Source organism: Ammospiza caudacuta, chromosome 9, assembly GCF_027887145.1.
Source record: "Ammospiza caudacuta isolate bAmmCau1 chromosome 9, bAmmCau1.pri, whole genome shotgun sequence".
Classification (NCBI taxonomy): domain Eukaryota; kingdom Metazoa; phylum Chordata; class Aves; order Passeriformes; family Passerellidae; genus Ammospiza; species Ammospiza caudacuta.
The window spans coordinates 26,387,012-26,399,186 of record NC_080601.1 but is presented as its reverse complement, the minus strand read 5'-3'; the positions used below and the strand labels follow the sequence as shown (position 1 = coordinate 26,399,186).

The window sequence follows — 12,175 nt, the reverse complement described above, 5'->3', positions numbered from 1 at the left end:
TCTAATTTTTCTGTCTCCACACCTCACAATCCACTTTTTGTACCTCAAAATACTGACAAAAGTTACCAGCGATCTCCCATGGCATGAGATACATGGGAAGCTATGCAACAGCCTTTGGGGTGGGAAGCCAGCTCAAATCTTAATTTCTCAACTCAGGAGCACAAAGAAAAGAACACTTGCACCGGCTTTCACATCTCTCTTCTTCACATCTTGACGTCTCTGCTAAGAGATTCTAACAACCAGGACACCAGAATTCATACTTCAGCATCTTCAACTTCTTTCCTGAAGGACTGCAGCTATTGATTCCTGACAACGTTGCCAAGCTGGTCCCTGAAACAAGCCAGAGAGCGCTCAGGAAACAGTCAGGAAAAGGCTGGAAGAAAGAGGTGCATGCAGGCAGATCCCAGCACACAGGTTGGCCCCTGACTGCAGGGATTAGCAAGGCTTTCCATATCACAGCATATCTCAAAGAGACTGCAAGGATTTCCCAACTTCAGAATAACAACTCAAAGAGGACACAAAGAGGAACTGGGAAGCTGCAAAGGCCTGTGTGGCTGAACTGAACACCTGAAGCTCTCTGCAGCCTGGGCAAGGTACAGTCCAATGTGTTATCACAAGTACCAGATGTTACTCTACAATGAAGTGCACACTTCTTGACCAGAAACCTGAATTTAGAGGTCAGATCTAGCAGTGCAGCTTTGTACAAGGATTCTGACATGACTGCTAGAAGCAATAAACAAGATAGAAAGAAATAAAAAAAAGCCAACCAACCATCATTCTTTAGAAGAGCAGCTGCCTGGAAGAATTTCAGAAATACTTCATCCAAAAGTGTTTCAGTTGCCATTCAAAATACTCTCCCATTGCATTTTCAATTTCAAAATCTCTTTGCCTTCAAAGTCTGTATCCTCCTATATTTTATTCAAAAGCTTTTGCCATTTAAAAGTCATAGAAAAGCATACCAAAAATACCAGACCTGACTAAATGCATCCATTTCTCTGTAGCCTTTATTCCTTCTAAAGCTCCATGTGTTCTTACAAGCATATACAGATACACAAGTCAAACAGGATTTTCTGCTATAGAAAGATCTGCTTCTAGTGTTTATTTTCCACTTGAACCGTAATTTTGAATAGCAGATGCTCCAATTTTAGTTTAAGCAAGTAAACATAAATCCTGATGAAAGGCATTAGGGGTATAAAACTGCCCATTACCTCTTTGGACTAGATTTGAACTGGTGACCTAACAATGTGACACTCAGTAGTTCTTCAACTGTGATCACAGAGATTTGCATCAGCAAATACTTAAATCCCAGGAGATGATACTTCCTTGGGAAGAAAAGAAGTCTTCAGAAGTAAGAGTCTACATTTGTGCCATTTTAACAAGCAAGAAAATACAAGTAACAGTCACTTGATTCCTATGGGCTTCTAGAAGATCCTGGTATTACATGTACACAACACATGAATTTGTACCAAAAGCCAGAACTTGCAAAGTTCAGCATTCACTACTATACAGGGGTAAACACAGCAAGTCCCAATAGTCTCTGTCATGGCTTTAGAAATTTACTAAAAATGAAGACACATTTTGTACAAAAATGCACAAATAGATCCACTTTGAGATTACTTACTAGGAATTAAGGTTTTCACATTCTGTTCAACTGCACCATGTACATCTGCAGAGCCTGGCATCATAACACCTACCCCACCAGAACTATCCAAGCTCTTTGCAATCCAGGAGCCTTGCATCAATATCCTGGTGCTGTGGCAGTGCAGGTAGGTGCAGGTCCCAATGAGGCAAGCACACACTCCTCAGCTGGTTTCAAAGAGGATCAGCTGAAGGCAGCTACCACTTCATCTTGAAAAGAACCATTCTCTGATATTTTGTTTGGGTGTAAAAATTTCACAATGGTACATGTGCCAGCAAGGCAGATAGAGCCAAAAGCACAATTAACAATACCCAGCAGAGGGTAGATGCTGTTTAACATTTTTCAAAAAGTACTGCATATGTGCAGGTGCTCCATTTCACTGAAGAATCTCTAAAGCCATCTCCTAATCAATAGTAGTATTTTTAATCTCCCTGATAAAATATAATACTCCCATGAACAGCCAGCAGCCCCTCTCCCCATCATATATGCAAACTCACCCACAAGTGTGACCAATCCTACAGAAAGGCTCTTGAGAAGAAGCATCTGTACAAACAGCAATCTGCCTGCCAGGGGATGGAAGTCCTTTGCTTGGGTTTGCTTTGGAACTACAGATGTGCTTCAGCTGCTCTACTCTCCTTCAGCCATCGCAAAAATACCAGCCAAAACTGTCAGGCCATCCACATGAAGACAGTCACGTTCTCCAGTTGGCATCCAAGAGGTGTGCAATTAAGGACTTGCCAAGAAAAGGTACTTATCATAGGTAATTTTCACAATATCACACTAGCATTAAAATAGCTTCAAGAAAGGAAAGAAAAATGTAATAAAAATTACAAAAGCAGGTGATAAATCTTCCAAAAGCGTTCAAAAAGATCGCAGAAAAAGCTTGTAAGGGTGAGCAAATTGATTTCATAAACATGCTTCTGATTAACCCTTTCACAGCTTCAGAAAGATACCATCTCTGTTGTTCCCAAGCACATCTGCCAGAGCTTGCCAAGGAAAAAATGAGCAAGCAGCTTCAAAGGAAGGGTGAGGTACCTATAGCAGTAAAGCCTAATCCTTTCTGGGGAAACCACGCAACTCAACTTAGTCATAGAAAATGGGATTAGAAATTCTAAAACAAAACAAACACAGCATTGAAGGAATTAGCAGTCATCCCAAAATCATGTTGAAAATATTGAGCAACATTTAAGTAACAACTTTTGTCAGGGCTGATAAAGAGAAGTAAAACTAACATCTTTGACAGGAAACATTTAGTGGATGGGGATAGGAACAGGATATCTGTGTCAGCCCAAAACTTTACACACTGGATGATGGCTTGGCAAAGAGCAGAGGTGTCTGAGAGCACCACAGCCATCACCACTAGAAATTCAAGTGCACAGACCCCTAGAAAAAGGTTTCTGTGATTTGACCATAGGAAACATGGCATTGATGGAAGCAGACAGTGCTTTGACAATAAAGTGATTGCTCATGTGCAAGGCCAGAGGGAGAGTCTCTGGGGAGCAATTGGGGAAGCACAGCCTTATTCTTTCCACAGTTCATAATGTCATTCAAACTTATGTATACAAGAATGTTGCAACTGCTCAAGTGATCATCTCCACTAGCGTCACACACATGGCAGAAATGCAGAGGTCAGGATTTCTGAGGCACTTCCCCAAGGAGACAGTTAATGTGACTTTCTGAAGTTCCCCACGTTTCTTGCACTGGAACTTCCTGGACATCAGTGTTGCATATTTTCCAATGCCCAGATCTAACCCAAATTACATGTTTACACAATCCACATGAAATTCAGTTATGACAAATGTGTGTTTTCATCTTTGAACAAGAGCTGATTTTCTAACTTAAGACAATCTTTCTAAAATAAACCATGTCTGTGCATAGGGTCAGGGTGCCTGGAGAGATCCTAAAATAATTAGTTCAAGTGAGCTTCCCATGCCTTCTCACTGCCAAGCAAGCTTCATTAGCAAGTACCAAGTATTCAAGTCCTGATGGCTTCAACAGATAAAATAGAGAACACAAAGACTTGCATAAGGAAAAGGAAGGCAGTGGAATAAAGTAGATAAGCAAGGAGAGAAAATAATACCTTGAGAAAAAAAAAAGGCAGACCATCATGATCTAAGTGCTAATTAAATCTCCTCCCAATTGGTAAATGAATGTGACCATAAGGCATGAGTCCAGTCTAGCAAGAGAGCATATTTCTCCTTTGATCATTCTCTGGTGTCAATGGAAACCAATTGGGGCTTGAAGAGATACCAAGTCATTGAGAGATGACTATCTAATTTAGCACACAGAAGGTGAGTGAAAGTAAATTCGAGTTTCCACCCAACATCTTCAGGTGTGGGACTATCACTTGCATTTAATGAAGTCAGAGCACTCAGATTTCAGCCACCTCCCTCTGCTTTCTCTCTTCACACTCAACAGTCTCTTCTTTCCTAGATATCAGGCTCTTCTTTCCTTTAGAAAGGCCTCCATGCTTCCCTCTCTCCAAAGTGAAAAGAAAACAGGACAAGACAGCTCACATGCAGCTACTTCTTCATGCCACGCAGTACAGCACAGGGCTGTCCAAATTCAGGGCAAGAGCAGAATCACTGTGTTACCTTTCATTTACAACTGACACTGCCATGTGAGTCTTTTCTCCCTTGCAGTCTCATAGATCCCAGCAGAGCCCTGCAGAAGAGTGACCTTGCAGCAACAACCAACTGTACAATAGTAGGAACAATGGGAACCAGGGAGATCGTAAACCAAAAGCTGTGGTAGCTTTGAGTGGAGGAGTTTGGAAACTGCTTATCTAGAGTCTCTGCAGGGAAGGCAAAAAGATATATAAGGACCACCCTGCAGAGCCCCTCTGAAATCTCAAAGGTAACCATGAAGCCAGGAGAACTGCACATGAAGCCAGGAGAACTGTGAGAAAATTCAGCTTCTACCAGTAGCAGTAATCCAATCAACTAGCAGAGCCTCTTTGGTATACCTAGACAAAAAAAAAAAATAAAAGAAAGAGAAGATAGGACATTTCACACTCTGCTCAGTATCTTGGAAGAAGAAAGCAAAGAGGGGATTTTTTTAAAGTACTTGCTTAGAAGTTTTGAAGGAAAAGAACATCCCCTAGTTTTCCTTCCATATTTAGGCTGAGACTTTTTCAGTATTTCCACTGTTGCGAAACAAAACACAGAAGAAAACAAATCTTCTTTGACTACACAGAAGTGCCAACCAGAAAATAAGCCACAAAAGCTTGTATAAATACATGCATATCCCAAAAACCAGATGCACCTATCAAAGCATTGTTTAAAGCTTGTCTGAGTTGAGAGTGTAACTGAACTCTCTGTACTTGTTGCTAAGAACAATTTTACTCAAAATAATAACCAGGATTCAAACCAAGTAAGAAATAATGAACTTGGGTTTAATTGGTTTGCGAGAAACCCAATTTGCAAGTGCTATCCTTAGCCAGCTATTGAATATGACTGAGCCCAGAAGGCACTGTGATGAGTGACTTAAGTGGAGGCACCCTACACCCACCAACATTCCTGCTGAATGAATGTGAAATCGGCAAGAATTGCTTTTATTTATCTTACTAAAAGCATTTCTTGGAAGGGCTGGAAAAATTTATTTCAGATGGATTTTTCAGCTGAGAACAAAGTTGTATTTATTATAATTATGCACTCTCCAGTGTGGCCTGCCTTGCTGAGAAAGAACATTAAATTCAGCTGTGCACGAACGCATGGAAGTGACCTTTTTGAATGAAAATGCTGCAGCAAGAGACTTGTGGAGCATTCTCACTAAATAACCTACTGTCTGCAACTTGTAGATTAGTGCTCAGACCACTGATTTTAGCTGCTACTTACATGGGCACAAGTCCACATGAGGTCAATCACGGGGTCAAGCTGAGAATAAATCCTGTGTGCTGCAGAATACAGTATAGAGAACTGTACTTGCTCTCCAGTCCAGTATGGATTTATGAACTTTTGTTAACCATGATGTAGAAGCATAACATTGCAAGGCACTTTAAAGAGGTCTTTTCTGCAGGACACCCAGTGTTCACTTTATATAAGAGGATCAAAGGTGTTATTGACACAAAGGGAACAAGCTCTCACTTAATTGAGAGCAACAAATGCAAAAACGAACACCCACCACCCATGCAGAAATAGCCTGCTCCTTCTTTGTGGAAGGACAAGGATTATCTGACAGACTTCTGCTCCATGGAAAGCCCACACACTTGGGGAGAAGACAGGTTAGCACTGAAGAACTAGCAACTTAAACTAGAATGCTCATTTCATCACCAAATGAAAGGTGAAATGTAAAACACCAAGAGTGCAAGACACACGCTTGTTCAGAAATTAAGGATGTCATTTCAGTGTGCACATATAAAATGTCCCACTTAGACCCATCAGATGATCTTACTCTTTGCAGAAAGGTTGGGTATCTCATCCGGTGAAGAACTTAACACAGATGTCTGAGCCTTCCCAGCAGCTGGGCAGTCAAATTCCTGGTGCCAAAGAAAGCAAGGCAAGCTTTCGTGATGACGTGCAGGACATCGCATGGGCAACTGGAAATCATTCCTCTGCCTGCCCAGCCCAAGAGCATCCCACAAGGATCAGGATCTGCTGGCAACCTGCTCCAGGCTCCCTCTCCCTTTCACTCCCAAGGTATGCTCTCGTGGCAGGCTCTCATGGTTCATGGCCATCTGAAGATTTTGGTATGCAGTTCAAAAGCCTAGAAAAGAGACTACCCTGTACTAAGCATCCAGAAGCCAAAATGCAGCTGTAAAAACAGTTTGTGCTGCCAGTTTGGGTTCTGCACTCCCTTTTCAGATTCTGCATTTGCATTTCAGCCAGCTCCCACTGCTCTGCTCACTGAACCTGCTGCTTTGGTTCCAAATCTCCATCTCTGTGTGCTGTTGTCTCCAAGGGGAAATAAGATACAAGAAATTCCATGTTTTGACTTTGTTACAGAACAAATTAACTCAGCTGCAAAAAAGGAAAAGTTTTCACTTGAAGGAATAGTTTTCCATGCACAAACAGAGCACATGCAATTTGTGAGGGGCACTAAAGCTCAATCCTCATGTGTCTTCACATGTTGATTATTTACAGTAATGCTCTCCAGATAAATAGAAGAACAGTCTCCACTCAAGTACAGAAGAAGCCAAGAACAATAAAACTGTATCTTGACAATTAGGTAAAGTTTGACCATAGTACTTGAGGGCATTAAAAACCTTTGGACCAAAACCTTGCAGAAGAAAAGCAAGTGCTTCTTAGTTAACAATTAATAATTTAGACCTGAAGACTTTTAGCCAGACATCCAGCTGAAGAGGAAAATTACACACTATTTATACAGCCAGTACCACACAATCCCCTAGAATTTTGATACAAAAAATACAGTTCATAGTACATTTGCCATTTTAATGTCCACACTGTAGATGAGAAATGTGAAATTACTTTCTTAATATCATGTGGTAAGCCAAGATCACAACTGAAGAGTTCTTGCAAAACTACTTATTCATCAAAGGGAGTACATTGGGGTGTTTAAAAATATTTTAGATAATATTTATAGATTCACTCTAAAAAAACCCAAGACTAAAGCTAAACTCCAAAAATTTTCTACTTTTTCCCCATTGTTGCACTATCTTTTGGGTTAAGTAAACTAGCAAGGCACTTCACCTTCGAGAGCCCTCATAATAAGCATATGCAAGATGCCTGCCGCCAGGATAGGGAAAAAGCTGATCAACACAGAAGCAGTGCAAGACTTGTAAATGAAGACATTATTAGGTTGAACCAGATAAAAGAAGTATGTTTAAGGACCATTTCCTTAATTAGAGACACTAGTTAAAATCACAAACAAGTTTTACCTTGCACCCTGTCCTGAAGGAAAGTGCCTTCAGAAGGACGGTTGGCAGGCAGCGCCCGTGTGAGAAGAGCCACTGATAGTAAGAGCTCTCAGCAAAAGAATACAAATAAACAAAATCTAGGGTCATTCATTTCAGAGTCTGTCCCAGCTTGTGAAGTGCCACTAGAACTTAAGGTTTCCAGACTTGTAAAATTAACTTTTTCTGTGTAATGATAAAGGCTGCCTCAATAGCAGCACTCAGCCAGCCTACAGATAATACTCATGCAAGGTACACAGTTTCATAGACACAAATAAACCCTCCATTTGTTTGGTTCCAAAAGATCAAGATGGCCCACACCATCCAGCCAGGTCACTGTAAACATCTCATCTAGTGCTGCTTTCCTCCCTTGAAGATCTCTACATTTTCCAGCTGAGGCAAACTGTTCACTGCCTTGCATACCCAGATTTAGTCCTGTTTTATTAGGACACACTGAAGGTACTTAATCCATTGGTTGCACTTCTAAAATGTTTTAGAGTAGGATTACAGCAAGAAGAGTTTTGGTTATATACTGTTAGATAACATAACACAGAGAAGAAACCATCACTGTCACACTTTGTGTTGCCCAAAGTTTATCTGCTCTGTTAAAGGCTGTGAAAAAAGAAGATTAGTCTGAGCCTCATCCACACCAGGAATACAGCAAGCCCTTAATTTCACACCAGCCTGAAGTCACATGCCAGCAAAGGTGAAACAAGGCAACAATAGATTTGTCTGGCCCTTAAACTAAAGTTTTCCTGGCACAATGCTTCTCAAAATATATATATCATGCTGAAAATAAAGGAGGACTGCTTCTCCAGCTAGTTCATCTAAGAAAGCAGACTGCAGGTTTTAGAAGAGAAAATTATTGCTCCAGAGCTCCTGAATTCATCTTTGGCAGGATGATCCTTGCACTTTGGAGTCAAATGATGGCCTAAGAGCACAAAATAGGTCTGAGGAGAAAAATCTCCTAACTTTTGTTTTGACAGCGTAACCACTGGTTTAGTATGAACACAGACTCTGGAAAGTAGAGATAAAAAGAGCAGAAAAGCAAGGAAGTCAGTAAAAACAAAGAGCCACAAACATGAGAGTGATATTAATAACCCAGCATGTGAGATGCAAAAATTCCTAGTGAGATGAGTAGGGAAAATGAGCAAAACAATGAGACAAAAGGAAAACAATACAGCTAGGAAAAAAAGTAGAGGAAAATAAGAGCTTTTATTTTTGACACAGCGATTTAAGATAGGCTCTGTCAGAGTCCAAGTGCTAAGTGTCAGTAAATGGAGACAATCAGCAATGACAGATGTCTGCAAGCTTGTTTTATCTAAGCTGCAGATCACAGGAGGCTGGAGAGTCAAATGCAAGCTGTTTGTGAAGTTTGCATCTTCTAAAAAGACAGAAGTCAAAAAGGACAAGGTAATTTGAAGAAAATTCAACACAGGCTTAACCCTCCTCCTTTCTCCTCTTCGGCATTCACTGTAAAGCAGTCTGCAAACAAATGAGGCAACCACTAAGAAAAAAAGGAATTCATCATCACACAGGAGACCCAGACATGAGTCATGACTTTCACATGTATTCAGGTAGTTACATGCATTCCAAGCAGAGTAAAGGTCTTTCAGATCAAAACTGAGGAAAATTCTTTCCTTCCACCAAGAAGAGAGGCAAGTTTGGTAATTTTACAGTTACAATTGATACACAGGATGCGATGAAGTCAGCCCAGTATGAAGTCAGCCCAGTGTTGTGGCCTTGAAGACTGCCTTCTTCAAAGGTTTTGTTCAGTGTTTACAACACCCCTGTACTATGCCCACCACCTCCTCCAGCCCTTCCCTTACCTCCTGGCTCATTCTGATCTCAGCCCCCAGTTAACCATTTCATTCCACACCAGCCACTCCAAATTCTTGTTTAGCTCAGCTCTAAAATTTGCTTTTACCGACTGCTACCTCTGTGGGACAGATTTTCTGCCCACCACCACTGGGATGGCTGTCACAGGGGATAATTTATGCAACAGCATGGCCTGATCTTCTGCTGGAGACAGAAGACATGCAGTTCCTGTGGGTTCCTGTCAGCAGTCATCCACCACCTGGGATTTAAAGGGGATCTCAAACAGAAAAAGAGGTTTTCAAAACAAACAAGTGACTTCTGATACGGTGTAAACAAATAAAAAGCTTATTACACAGAGTAAGGAATACAGAACTTAGAAGGAAGAGGACTTCTGCATATTTTGCACACTTTCTGTATCAGGCCTCTGGTGTGGCTGCCACCATTACACCACTGTTTGACTGGAAGTATTATCTGAGACTGTCTTTCTTGATTATCAGCTCTGATTCCACAATAAGTTTAAAAGAAGTTCTCTTGTGGACAACAGTACTTGACCTGCTGGTCCTATCTTTGTGCTGGACATGAGAGAAAGGAGTGAATCAGTTCTGCTCACTAAAAAGCCTTTGCACTGTCTGTAGGCAAGTCATTAATGGTCAAGTGTCTTCCCTGCTTCCAAAGGAACACTTGACACCTTTTACACAGGGAAAGCTCAGCATGGCTGGTGAGATTCCTGGCAAAACACACTCTTCATAGCTGCTGCTACAGCTTATCAACCTTTTCACCTTCAATTTGCTCTTTAGCCAGCAGGAGAAAAAATGAAAAATAAAAGTATCTGTGTAACCACTCCCATAAATGTTTTCCACAAGGCTGACTGACTTTGCAGGCTCACAAACTGTGAGCTCCAGTGGAGGCTCTGGTAAGAGGCATGGCATGTATCACGTCAGTCAACCCAACCCAAAAATTTCCCAGTGCTGATAAGCTCACTAGTGTAGCTTCTCACTCAGTGATCCCCTGTTTGGTTGGTTTTTTTAAGGTGTCTTTGTGCCTACCTGTTTCCAGGAATTCTGTTGAAATTTTACGCATCTTTGAGGTATCTTCCTATCAAATTTCATTCAGGTTGGTCAGCAGCTTCAAAATGGATGGGGAGATGGACACTGATAACTACATAAAGCTCACCTTCTTCTGTGAACTATCTTCTTTCATTAATAAAATCCATTTTCCTGCTCAAGTCACTCTCTCCCTTCTCCAGGACATTTAACAAATGTCAGTATCTTGACAAGCTCCCTCAGCCTGAAGTAGAGCCAAAAGAGGGTTAGTTTCTGCTTTTCCCATGTTCCCTCCCAGATATAAAAAAAAAAAAAAAAATCCCCACAAGCAACAAAACAAACAAAAAACCCCAAACCAAAACACAAAAAAAACCCACCCAAACCCAAACAACCAAATCCCATGGACCTCCACTCAAATTGCCTCTGAAATTTTTATTACTGCCTTGCACACACCAAAACTAGAGATGAAATAAAAACACATCACCATTAGAAGTAACAAATTTCCACCTCATAGTAATGGAGAAGACTAAAGAGGAAAGAAGGGAGAATCCTCTTCTTTATTGCTAACAGATCTCTCTTTTCCTGAGTTTCACTCTTTCCTCTGCTAGTCCTAAAGACTGCTGTCAAGAATGCAAGGTCTTGATTCTTTATGAAAAAAGGAAAGGTCCCTGTTGTCTCTTATTCCCTAAACCTAGCACCCTGCAACTTGTCAGTCCCAGCAGCTGCTTGCCACACCCACCTACACCTCTGCAACCCATTGTCAGCAAGAAGCCATTTAAAATGCTGCTGGCCAAAGCTCTGTGCCCTCAGGATCTGCACTGGGAATCTCCTCTCAGTCACTTCCTCATAAGCTTCCTGTGCACTGTCAGTGTTTGGATTTGGCTTACAGTGTGCCAGTATAAAAGTGCTTGGGAAGAAGGAACTGTCAGAAAACTGCATCTGAACCTCCTACACAACCCAGTTCTCATGTCCTTTTTTCTCTGACCAGTTTGGACCAGCCTTGGGCGATGCCAGGTGGAGGGATACTGGCTCAGCAGAGAAGGCCTGCAAACAAGCAGCACCACAAGGTGTCTTCACACAAAATAGTCTCTCCCTTCTATTTGCAGGTGTTGTTCAGGGCAGAGCATGCCAAGGAGCATTGGCTACATTGGCATTAAATGGTTTGTCCTGTTGCATCACTCTGCCACCATCACCTACCTCACTTTGCACCTAGCAAACCCCTGCATGTGAACTGCTCTGCTGCATTCCAAAAGCAATTGCACAGACCACAGCTATCATCTAAAAATAATACTGGAGGTGGTGATCCCACTGATAATCACATCATTAGTGAAGAATCAAGCTTTTCCTTGTCCAAGCAGAAAAACAGCAGGTCTCTGCAGTACCTTGAGCCTTCCTCTGCAGTGAAACAGTATCTACTGCTGAAATCATGGAAAAAACTTCATTTGTGACTGCCACACCAACACACTTCTTTTAACAAGCAAAGTAAGGGCATGCAATTCCTGCTTGGCAAGCCTGTCCTCTCCAGCCAGCTGTTATTTCAGGTACGTTTGTTACGTGCACTCTTCACAGGCCCAGCCACACAATCACCTGTCACAGCTCCATTGCCACAGCACCCAGGTGTTGGCATCTCAACACATCTCTTCTTAGCTGTGGGCTTTCCAAACACACGTGACAGCAGGGGGATGAGGGATCCAACTTCCCTGTCAGCATCTCTCAAGGAACTCATACAAGAATACCATCCGTCCCCCTGAGCTCTTTTCCTCTGACTCACAAGCACAAACCAAACCCTGGCATAATCAGGCTGCTCTGCAAGGTGCAATGACA

General features: G+C 41.7%; 1 protein-coding gene across 1 annotated transcript in view; it reads right to left on the bottom strand.

Annotated features, from left to right (window-relative positions):
- WBP1L (WW domain binding protein 1 like) overlaps positions 1–2,231 on the bottom strand; it is a 44,332-nt gene extending 42,101 nt beyond the window's left edge. Inside the window, exon 1 of the mRNA XM_058810364.1 lies at positions 2,137–2,231. Coding sequence (XP_058666347.1) covers positions 2,137–2,182 — 46 coding nt within the window. The 5' untranslated portion in view covers positions 2,183–2,231. The remainder of the gene's footprint in view (positions 1–2,136) is intronic.
- Between the last annotated feature and the right edge of the window lie 9,944 nt (positions 2,232–12,175).